This window comes from Aricia agestis, chromosome 4 (genome assembly GCF_905147365.1).
Source record: "Aricia agestis chromosome 4, ilAriAges1.1, whole genome shotgun sequence".
Taxonomy (NCBI): domain Eukaryota; kingdom Metazoa; phylum Arthropoda; class Insecta; order Lepidoptera; family Lycaenidae; genus Aricia; species Aricia agestis.
Window position 1 is genome coordinate 9645588 of NC_056409.1, and position 21138 is coordinate 9666725.

A 21138-nucleotide genomic window follows, 5' to 3' on the forward strand; every position below is an offset into this window, starting at 1 on the left:
TACCTGTAAGCTGGGTGGACAGTGGTCGAGGAGTTCTAGCATGTGTTGTATGTTCTGCGCGTCCTGGATCACAAAGTTGAGCTCCATGTCGAACTCGCCACCAACCAGCTGCAAAGAAATACCTTTCATTAAATTCACACATTAGAAAGCCACATTTAAAAGAGCATAGTTTTTAAGACGAAAATTTTTAACGTCGCAGTATTTTTTCCTTTTTTTTATGAAATAAGGGGGCAAACGAGCAAACGGGTCACCTGATGGAAAGCAACTTCCGTCGCCCATGGACACTCGCAGCATCAGAAGAGCTGCAGGTACGTAGCCGGCCTTTTAAGAGGGAATAGGGTAATAGGGGAGGGGAGGGTAGGGATGGGAAGGGAAGGGAATAGGGTAGGGGATTAGGCCTCCAGTAAACTCACTCACTCGGCGAAACACAGCGCAAGCGCTGTTTCACACCAGTTTTCTGTGAGAACGTGGTATTTCTCCGGTCGAGCCGGCCCATTCGTGCCGAAGCATGGTTCTCCCGCGTATGAACTCCTGTTTTTTTCTGTATTTTTGTAACATAATAATATAATGTAAGGCTAACACACTAAAACATTAAATTTAACCACATAGTCGTAATGTGGTAACTGGTAGGTACTCGAGTAAGTAGTTGGAGTTACACCTCAAAGCTAAGTGGGTTAAGCCCAGCTGCACTTTAAAGTTCGGAGTTTAATTAGGATTTAGGTCCAGCTGGCCACGATAATTAGCGCGGTCAGCCCTAATTTAGGTCACGCTAATATTTCATCACTGGCGCCTTCAGCTGTGCAAAATTAGTTTAAATATTTTGTAAGTACATTTTGCGCTAACGTTAGGACGCATCAAAATATTAGTATAGAGCAAAACATAAAGTTACCGCAACAACTGCAATATTGAACTAAGTCACACGCAAGCAGATAAACAACTGCGTGATTTAACGGTGACGGTAGGCGAATTTCTGATGGACAGATGCAAGGCACCAACTTCTTCAATGAGACCTATCTACAATCTTCCAAACATAAAGGTACTTAATACCTCTCTGGGTTACACAAAACGTGACTATCTTATTTGCTTTGAAATCGAACCCTAATTAAAGTCGAAGATATACATACAAACGAATCGACAAACGACACAATTCAGAAAATAGGTCAGATGAAATCAGTACAGCTCATGATATGAGAGCAGTTATATTCAATAATTGCAATTTTTCTGTTCTAGAGCAGCGCAGAATACCTCGTTTACTCGATGTGCCAATACCGAGCCAGTTTTTCACAAAGAGATGTGTTCATAATAATTGCAGAAAATTGGCGTACAAAATTTTTCCTTTACTCCGACAAATTCATAAAATACAAACAATTTAAGCATTCTGAAAAAAAAAATGCTATCAGAAAATTCTTGGCAGACATTTTGTTCTTTTCAGCTTTGGTATTTCAACAAAGAATAACACGGGAACCGTTTGCGATTTTATTATTATATTTCGTGAAATACAGTAATACTCGGGGTATTACTGTACCCCGTTTTACGCGAATTCGGAGATACGCGGTTTCTCATATTTTACATTATTCAAGGCGAATCTGTGTCAGATACTATTAACAAATCGATAGCATAATACAAAAAGTGGTAAATTTCGTCAAACAAATCATTTTAGAGGTCGATGACGATGACATTTAATCTAGAATTTCTAGATTTATACAATCAAGAGCTAACAATTGACGAACTTATCGATATACGTTACCATGAGCAAGCTATTGAACAAACTGTTCAGGCAACATTATTAGAATATTTGAAGGCTTCGACACCAAAAGAACTTCGGTTTAGGTTACTTTATTTATAAAAATGTAAATTGTTTGATTTACCTACATTTTCGATTTAAGATTTTTCTTTTGAATGATTGTTTTCGGTAGACCTACAACATTTTCGATTTAACATTTTTCATCTGAATGATTGTTTTTGGTAGACTCTGGTCCCAATTAAACTTATTTTATATGTATTTATAATATTATGCAAAGTTGAACCCCGACTTACGCGAAATCTACTTACGCGCAATCGCTCGGTCCCACCTATCGCGTAAGTCCGGGGTATTACTGTACTTTTTGCGTTTCATCAGTTCGTACATTCGCAAATGTATTTCTGGGTAACCGTGACTGTTTCAAACACATTGGGGTTTAGAGGACACTTAGGACAGTAATATTTTTACAGCCATAACCATAAAAGTATGGTAGCACAGCGGTATAACTTAAACGCGATCATAGTCGGCAGCGGCTCCGGTAATCAGATTCCCCGCCGGCCCCGTATCCTGTTCATCCCTCGACCTCATAGGGTATGATCTCATTGCGGTATCGATACGCTTTAGAAAAAACTTGGTAAACTTTCCTTTTGATTTTAATTGCAGGCTTTAGCTACGTAGAATAAAACAAAATCGTTCCTAGATGTATGCCCCCATAATAAACCCATGCTAAGATATTTAAACCTAAGTTTTTATTTTATTTTATTAAAGAGTAGATTTTAAAAGATAGAGCGATTCAAGATGAAGTTTTATTTGTAGGTAAGTACGTTTAATACAGTTTGCATAGTATAGTAATACTTAGTATACTCAGGTGAAAAGAAAGTTTCGCGAGTTATCATGAACTACGGTCAAACTATGAGAGATAAGACCAAGCAGCTTAAAATAGTGGTAGGTACTTAATATTTTTTGACAAGCAATTTTAACTCAAGCTAAGAGTGTTTCGGCGTGTGTCACTTAGTTAAGTCAAGACAAATGGTTCACGAAATCTCGCGCATCAACGTTCCGGTAATAAATCTTGCACCCCACATGACGGCGCCACGAAAACTAGTGCTATATTTTAACATAAAAACACCTTTTTCGAACCTAAAAAAGGTACTTATCAATTTAAGGTGTCACAACAATGAGACGTGTGTAAACTACGAATAATAAAAACTAAGGAAAAGTAACTCCATCAAAAAACATGCTCCACAATACTTGTCAAAAAAGTGTACCTTAGGTACACATATTTGCAATATTAAGGTGACCTTGAGCGGTACTAGGAGACATGACAGATCAAAAGGAACCAAATTTAAAACAGTAATAGTATGGGAGTTACGATTCCTTATTTTTTATTATTCGTAGTGTGTAAAACATACTGCATTTTTTTTCATAATCTTGTGTCAATATGAAGTGCTTCGTCTCGCGGTTTACTGTAGATAACTAGTGAGATAAGTTAAAATATATTTTTATATATTTTAACTTATCTCACCTAAAAGTGTCTCAGTTAAAAAACCAGCCCCATTCACGCACACATAATTATTATTGGTCCAGCAAAAACTCACAAACTTTGCAGTTGCATTTCGCAACATTAAACCATGAATATGCAATAAAACTACCAGGTTGACATAAAAGGAAGAGGGTGTAAGTTCGCAACATGGATGCTGCGGACTCCTGTGGTTAAAGAGAGAATGGGCACTGCGCAATCTAAAGGGTGCGCGCGTAGTCCCTCGCTATTAACTACGGAGCAGGCTTTGCAGGGGACTCGTTAAATATTTGCAGGGACTTTGAGCAGCTGAATTGACCAGGATGTAAAACCCTGGTTTTAAAAGTAACATCAAAATTTAATGTTGAAAGCGGAGTCGAAAATTGCATGCTAATTAAATTCATTAAGCGTAGTTTCAATTACAAATTGAAAACTAATCGGTGTTTACTGTTTATAGTTTGTGTTGTTTGAGTCTACATTACGAAGTCAGCGAATTTACATCATAAACAATAATACAAAATAAGGTCGTATTATTTTAGTTAAATTAAAATAATAATTTGTAAACTTCGTTTCTAAAACTACAATATACGCAATTAACATCGAGTTAAAGTAACTCTACAAATTATTAAGTCCTTATTTTATAGGTTCCGAAAGTAGCTACCAAATTATTACCAAACTATTATCAAGTCCGGAGGTTTTCACACGTGAAGTGACCTCCGGCCAGCGCGGCTCATTATGAGGCTATGAGCGGTGCTCTGAGTGGCACTCGTCCACCGTTCCTCGTTCGACTGAAATAAGCCTGGTAGCCAACAAAACTGGGGAGAAAACAGGTTTTATATCTACCAGATGTGCCCACACATTTTGCATAAACCGTACATTTGCCAAGATAATAACTATTTTATATGATTTTTCCTGTATTTCAATATTTCTCTGTACGAAATTTCAACTAAATCTGTTCAACAGTTTAAGTGTGAAGATATGTAAAAGACGTAATACATTTTCGCATTCATGATATTTGTATGCAAGGATAAAGGATTATTAATTTCAACATTACGACAAACTAATGTGAAAAGGCTTTCATTAAACAGGCTAATGAGCATTAAAAACACTCGTGAAACAAAAGCTGAAACTAATTATGTATCACAATTTTTATCGAATAAATAAGTTAGCATCATCCAATTAAAACCGAAATTATTATTAAGCCGACATTGTTGTGACAGTACGGAGTCAAGAGTTTATTGAAAACCTGGCCTCATTATAAAGAGGGTGAGGCTGCGCGCCTGGTATATTAACGGAGGTAATTAGACCTCCTAAAGTGCCCTCATATGATACTTCACTGTATACCGAGTATTTTCCTTAGTAACGAAGATTATAGAGACGTCGAGAGTATTACAACCGTACCTGCTAGATATTTTGGAACGAAGTTCTTCATCGCACGTTGCGAAAGGGGGCTAGATGGAAAAAGTTGTAACGACACTTTTTGATAACTTATTAGTAATGAGGATTGTCCATTTTTTTTTAATTTTGCTCATTACAAAAACATTTCGAGGAATAAGGTCAGTGATCGTTTTTCTGTATATAAACGAAAAAAATACCCATTAGTTACTTATATTTTTGAACAAATACGTTTTAACCTTCAATGGCGTTAAATTAGCAATAAAATCGACCAACATTACGTTTCGAACTTTTGGTAAGCTTCTCGTATCAGCTTTCACATAATGAGAACTTGCATTTGACAAACTAGCCATTATAAAATATAAGATTGAAAGGAAATTTAAAACATATGCAGAGGTCAATTGGCGGCCGATTATGACGTCAGAGCGAAACTTTAAAAATTTATTCAGAAAAAACTAGCCAATGAATTTCAAAATTATTTAAGTAATTTATATTCTTAAAATACCCTATTTTAACGAAAAAAAATATAAAAAGTACATGTGATTTTTTTTGGAGGTTTTCATGATCAGTGGGCGTTGATGTGGTGATGACGTCAACTGGCGGGAAATTTAAAATTCTACCATTCCTCTATGGCGGGATTTTTTTATAACTTCGTTCCATCCAGGTGCCCTTGACAGCTCTCAATTTTTATAATTTTTAATTTTGGAAGTAAGTATTGCAATTTGCAACCGTATTTAGTTAGATAATAAATCAATTTAATATGTCCAAGTAACACGTTCTACCAAAACTGGGAACTGGAACCTATCGTAGGTATGCAGTCGTTATTTGTCTAACGGCCGTACTCCGAGTGGAACAATAATTTAATTAAATAAAAAAATTGAAATAAGCCCCATATAATAGGTACACTGTCAAACTCTTCATTAGGTTAATCATAATTAAAATGAAGAGGTTACGAACAAAAGGTGACTTATTATTAAGCGCGTCACAGACAGAGCAGGTAATGTAAAGATGTATATTATAGCACGATACATCTCGATACATCTCAATACATATTTCTATAGAAATCGTCAGGAGACCACACACAGCAGCTATAATGTATATTTTTACATCTTCACATCTTAAGATACCGAGCTATATGAAAATATACATTTATATTTTGATACATCTAAATACATCTCAATACATCTCAATACATCTCAATATATTTCTGTATATTACGATACATCTCTTCTCTTCATAGGGTGTTCAAAACTTTCTGTGATTATATTATATGTGTATGATAGACAGATACACACAGTGTTGCCACTTGCTACCTTAGCAGAGCACTTCACAGCAGGTACTGCAGGCAGTCTGTTCTCCAGAGCCTATATTTTCAATTAAATATCTTCAATCCACATCATTCTGTTTTTGGCACAATATGTAACAATACGCGTATCAAAATTACAATCCGAATCATCTTCTGATGAACTATCTAGTGAATCTTACAGCAAGTAACTCGAAAGGCCATAGTATTACAACATTAAAAATAAGAACAGCCTGTATAACACTTTAGCAGCTGAAATGTGCGTCAAGCGGGGCGTTTAGCATTGAAATGTAGGGAAAGATACATTACACTATCTGTTGTGTGTGTGATATATTAATATAATGTAAAGATATACATCCCGGGATGTAATGTACATTAATCTGGGGGCACGGCAGTGCCCCCGCCAAGTCGAGCAAAAAAGCGGCACGGCCGTACCATCCTTTTCTCGAACCAATTCAGACTCTTTTTGACCCCCTATAACTTCATTGTGGATAAACCAACAAGTCTGAATTTTCAGTTGTTAAGCAAGCATTGTATAAACACGGTATATTTAAAATTTTATTTAATTTGCACCAGTAGTTTATGAGCTGTAACTTGTTAAAGTTTCTTAATTTTGTCAGTGACTGACTGACTGACTGACTGACTGACCGATCACCAAAAATCTAAGGCATTTCTAGCAGACATAGAACCTTCAAATTTAGAATATAATTATTGTTTAGTGTCTTAATCAAGGAAAAATTCTAATATTTCAAAATTTCTGTCCAGTTTTCTAGATACACTAACTTCGAAAATAACTTTGTAATCCCATATAAATGTATAGGATTACAAAGTTACATTTGCGATTTATGAATCAAATTGTACCCGTACCATCAATATCTCCGGTTTATCGTCAGTGGAGAGATATCTAGCTAGTATTTAGTGTCTTAATTAAGGGAAAACCTAATAAACATTTCATAATTACTGCCCAGTTTTCTTCTTCTTTCTCTAACTTCGTGAACAACTTTGTAATCCCATATACATGTATAAGATTACAAAGTTACATTAATTGCAATTTATGAATCATTGTACCCATATTGTACCGGTACCATCGATATATATATATATATATATATATATATATATATATATATATATATATGAAGCACTAGATTTTGCCCGCGGCTTCGCTCGCGTGGAACTCAAAAACGTGGAACTTAAAATACGAATATTCTTGTAAACCTCCTTTGGAAACCTAAAATTTTTCCAAGATCAAAAGTAGCCTATTAATTACTCTTCATCCTTTCAACTAAGTCTACGTCAAAAATCAAGTCGATTGGTTGCTTCGCTAGGCCGTGAAGGAAGGACAATTAAACAAACAAAAAAAAAAAACATTCTCATTTATAATAATACTAGATGTCCCGCGCGGCTTCGCCCGCGTAAATTAGAAATTTTACAGAATCCGTAGGTACATTTTCCCATAAAAAATATTTCCCCCGTTTTTCCCATTTTCCTGAGTTTCTTCTGTCGTATTAGTCTTAGAGTAATAATATAATATAACCTTCTCGATAAATGATGAGTCTTACTCGATAAATGATCTATCTAACACTGAGATAAGTTTTTAAATCGGACCTGTAGTTTCTGAGATTGACGCGTTCAAGCAAACATACTCTTCAGGTTTATAATATTAGGTAGATATAGATTTTTTTTAATTATCGCTTGACAAACTCGAGTCTCGATCTAAAAGACTATGATATGGTAGTGATGATGATGATGATGATGATGAAGAATGTAATTTGCATAGTAGCATATGCTTTCTGTTCTTAAAACAACGCCGAAACTCCCAAACTTGTATCTATAAAGAATCAGGAATTCTCTCAGCACCTTCCGAACCACAGTATACCAGGTATATCTCGGTGCAAAATCTTACTTGTTGGTAGCATATGCTTAGAATACTTCTCACGAAACCGAAGTCACCATATGTTTCCCTATAAGTTTTGAGGAGTTCCCTCGATTACTTATGGATCCTTCATCAGATCATCACTTTTCTGAATATAATACCAAATTGGGATGATACCCTATATACCAAAAGAAAAATTTTGAAAATCGGTTAACCAACGGCGGAGTAATCGTTGAATATAAGAAAACGAACATAACACCTCCCCCATTTTGAAAGTCGGTTAAAATTGTAGCCTATGTGTTATTTATTTAATACTAGCTGTTGCCCGCGACTTCGTCCGCGTGGACTTCAGTTTATAGCGCGCGATGTCAACAAAATTGGTGTCAAAAGCTTTTATAAAAAAACCCTGGTACCCCTTAAATTAATACAGCTGTGTAGTGTGCACACAATAAGTACTTTATTTTTTATATTAAACTTTATATTTTATGCCAAATTTCAAAGCATATTTAGCTCCCCAATTACACAACTTTACCCATAAACTATTTATCATTGATAGGTTTAGCCCCAATTTCACCAACGTCTGTTAGTGTTAACAGCTTGTTAAAATGTCCTGTCTTCTCTTTCATTCATATGAAAAACGAAACAGCTAACGTGATACTAATTCGATCATTAACTTTAACAGTCGTTGGTGAAATTTGGTCTTAAGGTTACGTCACTGCCTGCACAGATAAAGTATTGAGTTATTTAATACCGTAGAATAGATATAACAATCGAAAAAAATCGAGACTTAAATGTAAGATGATACCACCTCTTATAGAAAGACAATTGAGCAAGCGTCAGCGCGATGTAGAAGACGCACGGCGCCATCTATTATGAATTTTTTGAACAAATTTACGACCCTTACAACCCTTTTTTCCAGTAAAAAAGTAGCCTATGTCCTTTCTCAGGCTTTAGACTATCTGTATACAAAATTTCATTCCAATCGGTTCGGTAGTTTTGGCGTTTGGCGTGAAAGCGAGACTGACAGACAGACAGAGATACTTTCGCATTTATAATATTAGTATAGATTATGTGCACACTGCACAGCTGTTTTTGGGTATTTTGATTAATTAAGGGCCACGCTACACCGGAATGGCAGCGGCGAGGCGAGCACTTTCAGCGCTGCCATTCCGGTGTAGCGCGGCCCTAAGAGGGGTACCACTTACCAGGGTTTTAAAAAGTTTTTAAATTTGACACAAATTTTGTTGACACCGCGCGCTATAAACTAAAGTCCACGCGGACGAAGTCGCGGGCAACAGCTAGTATATATATAATATTATTAAACATCATATTCTAACGTATTAAAAACTATAAACAAAAACATACTAACTAATAAGTATGATTAGTTCTATGTTACAATAAAGTAAAAAATAAAACGCCATCTGTTGAATCGTATTAGAACTAAAATGTTCATTCCATCGATATATTTCTGGATTTTTTATAATATTATACATAAAATATGTTTAAGATTTTTAAAATTTTATTTTAATACACATCCAAGACCCAGGAAAATTGTAAACTTTTTGTTCCGCCTGCGGGACTCGAACCCAGGACCCCCGGGATGAGCGCTGGCCACGCGCAATGCGAATTCATTTTCATTGAAATTTTCGTGGAAATAAGATATTTTCCCACATCAAAATGTAGCCTATGTCCTTTCTCAGACTCTAGAATAACTGTATACAAAATTTCATTGCAATCGGTTGAGTAGTTTTGGCGTGAAAGCAAGACAGACAGACAGACAGAGATACTTTCGCATTTATAATATTAGTATGGATTATAATATTATTAAACATCATATTCTAACGTATTAAAAACTATAAACAAAAACATACTAACTAATAAGTATGATTAGTTCTATGTTACAATAAAGTAAAAAATAAAACGCCATCTGTTGAATCGTATTAGAACTAAAATGTTCATTCCATCGATATATTTCTGGATTTTTTATAATATTATACTTAAAATATGTTTAAGATTTTTGAAATTTTATTTTAATACACATCCAAGACCCAGGAACATTGAAAACTTTTTGTTCCGCCTGCGGGACTCGAACCCAGGACCCCCGGGATGAGCGCTGGCCACGCGCAATGCGAATTCATTTTCATCGAAATTTTCATGGAAATAAGATATTTTCCCACATCAAAATGTAGCCTATGTCCTTTCTCAGACTCTAGAATAACTGTATACAAAATTTCATTGCAATCGGTTCAGTAGTTTTGGCGTGAAAGCAAGACAGACAGACAGACAGACAGACAGAGATACTTTCGCATTTATAATATTAGTATGGATTTTAATCAGCACGTCATGAATTGAATAACAAAATTTTTTTCAAATTAATCGTAACACCATCTGTCAGGACAAACTAAAATTGAAATAGAATAATATTGAATGCGATGATAGCGCCGTCCGCCGGATCTAATGTAAAACATTCCAAAATCAACAACTCCTTATAAATAAGAAATTAATTGAAAAAACATTTTCCAGTAGACCAAACTGTAAATCTAAACCATTCTCGAATCTCCACGAACACACACAAAAAATTTCATCAAAATTGGCCAAGATAAGATAAATCCGTTCAGCCGTTCTCGAGTTTTAGCGAGACTAACGAACAGCAATTGATTTTTATATATATAGATTTATCTTTCGATTTCTATATAGTCTTATTAAAAAAATAATCGGACAGAGTAACAACTTAAGTTAGCTAAAATAAAAAAATAATCGGACAGAGTAACAACTGAAGTTAGCTAAAATTGTGTTTATTTATGTACTATGTATTTTGAGACTATGCAATTTTGTCGCGTTCGCGATTCACTTTCACTTTTGTTGAGTTTCAGAACGCGATATTAGGTCCTCCAACGCGCACGCGAATTTGAACTTTATGCAGCGGTAATAAATTACAAATTGACTCTCCATTTTATTTAGAAAACGTTTGTATGGGAAATAGAAAAATGCTGTTTTGAGGATTTTCCCGGCAATTATTCGAATTTTTCTCACCTTTTAAACCTTCCCTAGACCTCCACGAATAATTCAAGACCAAGATAAGATAAATCCGTTCAGCCGTTCTCGAGTTTTAGCGAGACTAACGAACAGCAATTGATTTTTATATATATAGATTAGTAATGGATATTGGATAGTCATGAAAGGCAAGTAGTATAGTAATACTGTATAGATCATTGATTAAGTATATTATTATTAGCTAGTTTTATTTGTTTTTTTATAAAAATCGTTATTGATATTTACTCTACAAAAAGAAGTGAGATCCCATCAAAAACACCCTGTAAAAAACCAAGTCTCGCAACTCAGTTTTTATACCGTAAAAATTTATGAGATCCATGCAATACCAAGTCAGTTAATTTATTCAGTCCCTACCTAGGGGACCTTCTGTCTCAAGTTATTACGTAAGTTATTATCATATCAATATTAAAAATCTTTTAAGTTTTAATTATGATCCACTTTATTTTCATTAATTTAATTTAATATAACATAACTCATCTAATCCTTGTACTAAGGTCACATGAAAACGCAGGAGATTTACTGGGACCTTTTTTGTAGGGTAAAAAGGGTAGAAATTCTCCATTCATTCTATTGGCTACTTGGCTTCATTATAACAAAAAATGTTCGATGTACCGCCGTTACATGTAAAATGCATACTGTGAGCTGTATTGCATAACCGTTAGAGTGCAGTATTGCATAACCGTTACAATATCCTGCATAATAAATTACTTTGAATCGTCTATAATATTGGTTAGCAATAGTGGGCGTTTCGTGTTACTTCTGTTGTATTTAGGGAAACTGCAATTAGAAAGCGGGAAAAAAGGCAGAAATAACGTACTTTGTGCAAATGCAGTTAAATGTTTTAGAAAAGGCAAAAAAAAATACATCACATATTATGATTAAAGCCGTCCCCCGAGCAAACGACCAAATACATTTCCATTTATTTCCAAAACCCTTTTTTTTTACTTAACTTAGTTCAAAATTGTCCTAAAAAATTAAAAGGGGGAATATGTAGTATATGATATTGTCGATCTATTGGCGTGTGTTTCAAATAAAAGTAATTTGTAAATCCTAAGGAGATGCTGAATGTATGCTTGAATTTTGATAAATTGGTTTTACTTTGGAAGCTGATATCATGAGTATAATAAACAAAATTAGAAATTTTAAAACGGAGAAAGGAATGTTGATATACTGAAGATTATTGCTGTATTTTTATTATAACTTTGTAGCTTTCAAATTCTGAGTCTATAAGGCTTTAAATACAGTAAATTACGGAATTTCCGTAGGGAAGGCCTTTAATGGGCGGCACCTTTATAATATTAATTATTAGTTATCAGTTATCACACTAGACTAATCATCACATTTACCATCTAATAATGTGAAAATAAGGCCCAATTTCACTTCTTACCACTTTCACATGAAAAGGAAAACATGACATTTTAACAAGCTGTTTACAATAACAGACGTTGGTGAAATTGGGCCTTAGTTTGATAGTGTGATGATTAGCAGGCGATTTTGAGCCTTATTTGTAGGCATATCTGCAGGCGGTTCACACGGCGTCTCTAGCACGAGGCTCGATAATGTCTCATGAATAAGAATATTGCATTTTGTATTCATCGCTCCTGCCGCGACGACATCAGCAACCTAATGTGCTCGCTTCACCCTGTGTCAATTACTGACACGGACATCGCTGTGTTATTATCACATCAAAACCAAGGTTAGAAATATTAAGGTGCTCCCACATTGCCGTTAGAAAATGTTTGTAAACATTTTCTAACAAATGTTGTCAATTGTTACACTTTGTTAGGAGCTGAGGCCGTAGACAACAACCCTTCTATCTGATCTTTATAAGGAGGTTTTTTACTAATATAATTGTGTATTTAAACTTTATAGTAATAACTTAGGCAAAAACGTGTTGAGCTCCCAAGTCCCAACACAGCTGTTCTATAACAACGCGCTGTATGCTTGTCCAATGTCCACGCGCTTAAGTTTTTCCTTTTGCGAAAATGTAATAAGTCTCAAACTGTCACACACAATAAACACTGAAGGTCAAAACTCAAAAGAGAAATAGTTTTGAATAGAACGCACATAAGTGCTCCCAGAGCGGTACCATTCACTCACTCTTTTACCATTCGCCGTTTTGGAGTCACTCTAAAAGCTCTTTATACAGCTGACGAAAATCAATTGCCTTTCCACCGTTTTCATTTTAAAACCATGACTACCATGCGCTAGCATAATTAGCATAAATTTTTGACGCCCTAAGACCTCCAAGAGAATTTTACATTATATTTATTTACAAAGCTTTCCATGGATTATAATGGACCGACTGAGGAATAATAATGATTTACAAAGGCAAATAATAATAACCTATTCCATCTTTATTCTGTTTGTTGTCAAAAATACGTTTTACATAATTCAATGTTGTTAGATTAACGCTTTCATTTTCTTTATTTAAACATGACATTAATGGGATGAATAGATATAACGTTAATACTTTAATATAAGTATTTTATTTATGTACAAGCTACTTCCAGCAGCTTCACCCGAAGAAATACCTACATCAAATTCATAGCCCATAGGTAGCCTTTGATAACCTATTTAGCATCCTAATAATTTTTTTGGAACACGTGTCCGAAAATTGAAGTTTGTAGGTCTGAGCCTTGATTAAGTCCATCAGCCTTCTTTTTACATAGCATAATAATTTAATTATTTTAAATTAAAGCCTGACGTAGTCTACTCATTATATTACAGGCAGCATGTTTTATTTTGTTGGCTAGTTAATTTTTAGCTTAGTAGGTTATGATGTCTTTTCAATCTACGCGTGAATAATATTGGAAGTCTATTGCCAGCCGAACCCTAAAAAGATTCCAGCCCATTCTAGTTCAGACCTCCTAGAATGCGGTTGCTACAAAACCGTTAATGAACACTAAAAATTAATGCATTTTATGTCCAATGAATTACACCAAAACTCTGCAACCAATTAATAGTAAACAGTTCCATTAACCTGTAAACTCCAATTTTAATATAACATGTTCGACAAATTTAAACACAATTTCCAGAGAATTAACAAAAATTACACGAGAGCCAGTATCGGCGCGAGATTATCCCAATTGGACGCCATTTTATGTAATGACAGTAGATTTTAAACTACCCTCACAACGTATTGCGCCGGTAATGGAGTATTTTATTTCCGCCGCAACTATAGCTTTCGTTAAGTAAATAAATAAACGCCATAATTAATAGAGATTTAAATATTAATAGAGAATAGTTTGAATTACAATTTGGAAATAAAAACTGAAGGCTTCGGTATGAAAAACCAAGTTAGAGGTAAGTCAGAGGTTTTGGCACGAAGTTCCTTATTGCGCGTTCAGCGTAAAGAAGGCTAGACAGAACGATATTTGACCTCGACACTTTTTTATTAGTACCTGCATGGCAGGGGCAGAGGGCGTTGATAGTATTCCTGTGCGTCAACTAGATAGCGTTTTTTGAGAATAAACAGTGACGCGTTGTTAGTGTTACGGAAACACAGAGCCATTTAGCGGCAAACTAGCGCAACTTATCGAAGAAACGCAGACAGCGTAAATCCGCTATTCGATACTAGATGGTGTTAGGCTTCTAGAAATATTCCACACTTGTTTACGCGAATCTTGCACATTCGGGAAAGGAATGTTCTCGTACAGTCCAGAACTCGTTTCATATAAATAGCCGCAGGTAGACGAGCCAATCAATCAATCAGTTCATTTCAAGCGATCTTCAAGGCGACCTTGAAGTGAAAACAAGTGATCAATAGTAGAACCTACGACTTGGCTTGACTATCTTTTCCCTTAAAATATTTTCAAGCTAAAAGATTTTAGTCGACAACTCTTATTACGAGTATTCAGCCCACAGACCAAAGTCGTTAATTTAATTACCAGCCCAATAGGTTATACACAAATCACGAGATCGAGTTAGCCTATTGATCGTTAGTCGTTACATTAAGGGTTGTCAAATCATGTTAACCGATCGTTGTACTATCGTTAAAGTACTTATAATAACCTAGCCTAGTTTGTATAAAAAATAAAAACTTAACACAATAAAAACATAACATAAATCATAAACCAAATAGCCGTAAAATTACGTACTTTGCCTACACTATACCTCTATAAACAAGGCATCAAACAAATTCAGCTCACATTCACACACCTTTTCATTGGCAATAAAGGTAACGTGCCTATAAGTGTCATATAAAGACGATTATGAAAACAAATTAATGCAAGGGTTGGGAGTAGGGACAACCCTAATTATAATCAGGGCACAAGTGAGCGCGTAGTGGTCCGGATTTATTGGACAAAGGGAATGTGCTTCGGCACCAACCCCACTAGGACAGATATTACGACTTACGAGCTGTTTATTATTAACGATACAGAATTACTTAGCGCGGTCCTCGTACTGGAGATAATCTGCAATTAATGTCATTTCTCACATGGATAAACTGGTGACAGGTAATTCCTTATCACTGCTTGGCTAGATTCCAAGACGCTGCTACTGCATAACTTACAAGATTGGCTCTACAACTACCTTGAGTTTACTGTCACTTCCGAGGACATAGCTTGTTTTATTCCAGATACATCCTTAGGTTGGTAAGGTAGAATTACCCTCGGAAGCAGTCCCGGAAAATATTCTACTGACAATATTGAGTTCAGGCCATTTAGCTAAAACTTTTTCGTTATCGCTTCGTTATAGAATCGCCAACAAAAATGTATGGAATTGACATAAGCGTTCGTTAATATGACGTTGACGTTCGACTCGTCTTATGTCAATTCCATACATTTTGATCGGCGATTCTATAAAGAAGCGATAAAGACAACACCTTGGCTCACCCCCCTGGCCTCCTTAATATGGCAAGCTTGATTCATTTCGGTCCGTAAGTCCTCGAACTAATACGCAATGATAAGTTGGCCAGCAAACTCCGACACCGGCGCTGAATCACATCAGGGGAATTATGGCGGCCACACCTCGGCCACTTTGTTGCAATTTGTGACAATTTGCTCGCACTATCATGAAACTACCTGAATGTGCCCGAGCGTAATGTTACATTTGCCCGCACAGGTTGAATGTAAATTGCGAATAGAACAGCCTCGCAGGTCATATTTTACAAACATTAGTTGCCGGGCTACTCGTTACGTCGTTTAGTATTCAAATGACAAAAATAGTACACCTTTATACCTATTAACTTACATTTTACAACGAAAGTTAAAGTTGAGGATCTAAAATCGCAAAATCTACCGTAAATCTCTGCGTTCCTCCATCAGAGGGTGACGTAACGTGAAATCTGACTGCTAATTCTGTCGGATTGGAAAATCATTAATGCCGAGCTTGTGTAATAAAAGTTCCTTAAGCCCGACGGCACCTGACAATTACGAGGGCGGTAATTATACATCGTTCGAACGGGATCACTTGTTTGCCGAATAATTAAAGGGAGGCCCCCATGGGCGCCAGGCGCTGCGCCGGTGACGTAGTCGTCTCTTTTAAAATAACTGATTACTGAACAAACACCAGCGATAGATCAATTCATGAAATAGAGCTGTAAAACATTGATGACATTGCGACGCGACGTGATTGGAACCTTTAGCTTTTAAAAAGTTTTATCTTTAGTTTATGAAATTATGACACAACCAATCCTTGCTCAATTACAGCATTTGTTTATTTATTTAACGACCAATTAACGGCTAATACAGGATAATTAATAAAACTAAACATAACAATAAAATATTCTGCATAGCCAACAACATTAGCCTCAAGCTAAGATACAAAGTAAAAAAAATATATTTTGTTTGTCGTACGACCTTTCTTTAAAATCGGGGTGAATAATCATTTAAGATGCAGTGTTGCATTCAACGTAGCATTCAACACACTTTTTATTGTACAACACGCAACTCGCAAGGGTGTGTGCACGCCTTAGAAAAAAACCTACGAACCCGTGGGAAACCAATGAATCTTTCTATTTCTTGGAGTACTAGGCTACCATGAATGTAAACTGGTAACTTTTCTTGTAAGACAGGCTCATCCCGGTATCCCGGATTCGGGAGCAACTTATAAAAAGGGAATAAAGGATATCATGTCTTGAAAAGTACTAGGCGAACAGAAATTGTGAGGACGTAATAAAAGGTATAATAAACCATAACAAGGAGCAACCCCATGGGCCATGCATGTACCTAAAAGGGATACCGCATTCTCTTGGTTTTTGTTATGGGCGGGGCTTTAGTCGCTCAACTCACAATAATAGTCACGACAAAAAATGATGAAGCGTGTCATTATATTATAATCATCGCATCAACAAAATAAAAAGCATAGCGTCAGCAGCTACTGTGTGAACTAGTTTAGGGAAAACAAATTATAGCTAAATTCAAAAGAAAACTTTTATCTTAGTCGCGATTTTTTTTTAAACAGGAAGAAACCCGAAAGATATTATTCACAGGAAAGTATTTAAAGTACCCGGCTCACAGCCGCAGTGAAAATCCCAAGCCGCTGCGGAGATACAAATTACGTACAAAACACTTCCATTTCCTCGATTGTAATTTACTTTTTTCCACGATAATGCCTTTTAAGTTTTAACGTAGTTTTTAACATACAAAATGTATTATTATTCAACTTTCTTTTACCTATTAAGGTCGATAATCTGACAATAACGATAATTTGACGTTTTAAATATATTTTTTCCGTCCTACCCACCATCGCACGTGACCGAGCGAAGAAAAATAAAAAGGAAAAACAAAGATGGTGGCTCTGGCAGACGCGACTTCCGGTCATCAATAAAGCCGACCAGCGCTTCTGATCTCCTCGAGGAAATTGTGACTTTACAGAGTATTTAGTTACAACTTACACTGTCACGGTCCACATTAGACGGCTAATGCATTTGGGAATGTTTTGGCAGACCTTTCATACATTGAGTAAATCCCACTTAAGGAAATGGAAACATCTTACATCACACTTATATAATATTATAAAGGCGAAAGTTTGTATGTTTGTAACTTCTTCACGCTTAAAATACGGGATTCCAAAAACCCCTTAACACAGAATATATTTTTTTTGATAGAATGTTAGTGATGAAACTATACATTATAAAACTATCGATATTTTTATAGCATATTTATCGCAATGCAAGCGCAATAACGCATGCGTTTTTATCGACCGATAATAACGCGCCTGTGTGCGGGAGGCCTTATGCTCAAGTTGAAACTTCTCAACTTCACCTAGGTGAAACCACAACGCAATCGCACAATAAGCATAATATTAGAGTGAAGTTAACAAGCTCGGGAGTCCTCCACACATGTGGAGCAAGTAGCATCTCGCCCCGACACGTACTCCGCCACATCTTTCCGTGTTGTCCTAATTTCGGTCGAGCGATTATATAACGTCACACCCACCTGTCCTACATTCACCTCTGTAGTTACAAACATACAGGTAATTTAATTTCAACGAGGAATAAACAAAATACAGTCTCTCTAAGCTTGTAACTGATTTCAATAATGAAACTTCTGCACCAGCTCCCGCATACGGTTTTACTCGATCGAGCAATCACGTCGAGTAAAACCCGCGGCTTGGGCTTTCGTCCACACATTCAGCATTACTCTATCGAGTAAGCTCACCGTTGCCGTTCAGTAGCTCTACCATGAGTTTAAAGCCAAATTTTACAGCACCTCTAGCGGTTACTTGCGGAACTAAAATCGCGATACTAAATATTTACGTAGTCGGTATCGAGTATCGATAAAAACTATAGCTTTGGTAGACTCATGGTAGAGCTACTGAACGGCAACATCTGTTCAACTAAGGTTTTTTTTTTTTTTTTTTTTTTTTTCGAAAGGGACTAAGCTACTGGTCTGGTTAAGACCATGGTAGTTTAATCGTGGCTATAACTAGTCTGTTGCTAGTTGGTTTGGAAATAAACAATGAGGGGGGCCTGGCCCCCTCCCCTAAAGTCACGAAGGAGAAGGTCGTCTCGCACCACTCGAAGTCACGTCCACACGCTTGAGTAAAGCTCGACGGCTCGCGTTGAGTAAGTTCGAAGGAAACATCGAGTCGATGCGAGCCTTCGAGTGGGTCTACACAGTGGTTCTTGCTCGATTTGGAGTACAACTATCGAGTAAAACCGTATGTGAGTACTTAGCATTAGATTTACGAACTAGTTACTGTAAATTATAATTTGTTTAAATTAGCCGAGGGATACAAATAACAAAATTGATTAGCTCGTCTCTCAAAACTTGTCGTAGATTGTTTGATTTAATTAATAAATTGACTTCTATACAAGTTAAATCCCTAGCTTTAACGGTTATAAACAAGGACACAGGACAACGTAGAAACTGCTTTACTTGGAACATTAAACTCTACAACGGACAAGAAGATTAATTGAAACATGATTCATTGATAGTCTTTGAGGAACAGGGATCGCATAAATGCAAACAGTTAGAATTGAGGGCAGCGTCGATGTCTGGAAGCTGACAGATGCACCGGGAGATACTTGCGGCGGCAAACCGCCGTTTACACGACACAATAGCTGAATTTCCGTTTCCGTGCCGAACCCGCCCACCGCAAACACGTATTTAAGCAGACGCCTGTCTCTAGCGTGTTAAAAGTGCTAGTGGGTAGTGATTAAAAGTTACGCTTAATTTGTTTGGACTAGACGTTTCCCGAAACTTATTTTGATCGCCATTTTTTTTTGGTTCAAAACTATCTCATGGCTCGGGACCAGTATCTCCATACCAATTTTTTTTTCGTAATGGGTTTAGCGATTTAAGTATGAAGGGGTTAAGCAGGGACCACCCTTGATCGAACTCATATAGTCTAGTGACTATTTAGTCTTCCACATTTTCCTCTATTTCTTCGATCCTATTAGTCTTAGCGTGATCAAATATAGCCTATAGCCTTCCTCGATAAATGAGCTATCTAACACTGAAATATTTTTTTAAATAGGATCAGTAGTTCCTGAGATTAGCGCGTTTAAATAATTTCCCCCCGGTTTTTCCACATTTTCCTCTATTTCTTCGCTTCTATTAGTCTTAGCGTGATAAAATATGACCTAGCCTTCCTCGATAAATGGGCTATCTAACACTGAAATATTTTTTCAAATCGGACCAATAATGAGATTAGCGCGTTCAAACAAACAGACAAACTCTTCCGCTTTATAATATTACTAGCTATTTGACCGAAAAACACGAATAACATAACATTTTCTATCAATGATTCCTAGCTAGATCGATTTATCACCCCCGAAACCTCATATTTACTAAATTTCATGAATTCATGAAAATCGTTGGAGCCGATTCCAAGATTCCAATTATATATATATATATATATATATATATATATATATATATATATATATATATATATATATATATATATATATATATATATATATATATATATATATAGATATAATATAACATTTCTAACCAATTTATCCTAGGGCAGCAGCAAACGTCGTTTTGTTCCCTTACGTGTAATTTTATTGCGTTGAATTCGTAGTCCCGGATTCAATTAATAACATTAATTTCCCCGTAAAAAACTTGGGTCGAATTTCGCGGCGGTTTTCGGGTTTGACCACTGACAAATAGCCGGGTTCAATTAAGTAGGTACGTGGCCCCCTGGGGGCCGAGAGGATCTGTAAACATTGTATTATTCCGCAATACGATTTACGATATTAATACGAGACGCATAATATTATATACACTGTATAAATGTAACATATATGTTTTATTTAAGCCCGAAATCATGCGGCAAAAAAACACACGCGTTTAATGTTTATAAAAATTCAACTTTTTGCTACTTATTTACGTCTCTACTTCTCACTCTATCACATCTCTACTAAAGCGCTACATTTATAATATATTTTGTTTTTATCCGCAGCTATTTCAATCTTCTAATTAAAACCGGAATCGAGTGGAATTCATTCCGAAAATAGGTCACACGAAAACAATTATCTTTATTAAAAATCGAAGTCAATATTAAAAACTGCGACCCAATTTTCGTTTCATATTAAGACGTGATCTTAATGGAATTTATGCAAGTGTGAAGTCGGCACGGATCGCAACACGCCCGCTTCGGCTGATTACCCGGGCCCGGCTGCGAGTATGAATATTCTATTACCACAGTTTTAGTCGTGACTCGTGAGTAGTGAATAATCACCCGCACTTTCGACAAATTTGAATAATATTCGCCGTATAAACTTGACTCGTAGCCAAATTATGGGGTCGGCGAAATTGCAAGATAAACGAAGTCCGACTTCACGCCGC

At 36.1% G+C, this 21138-nt stretch overlaps 1 protein-coding gene across 4 annotated transcripts in view; it reads right to left on the reverse strand.

Moving 5' to 3' along the window:
- Positions 1-21138, reverse strand: part of LOC121725862 (neurobeachin) — a 385885-nt gene that overhangs the window by 242795 nt on the left and 121952 nt on the right. For all 4 annotated transcript variants that reach the window (XM_042113000.1, XM_042113002.1, XM_042113001.1 and 1 more), the window contains exon 3: positions 4-108. In XM_042113000.1, coding sequence (XP_041968934.1) covers positions 4-108 — 105 coding nt within the window. The remainder of the gene's footprint in view (positions 1-3; positions 109-21138) is intronic.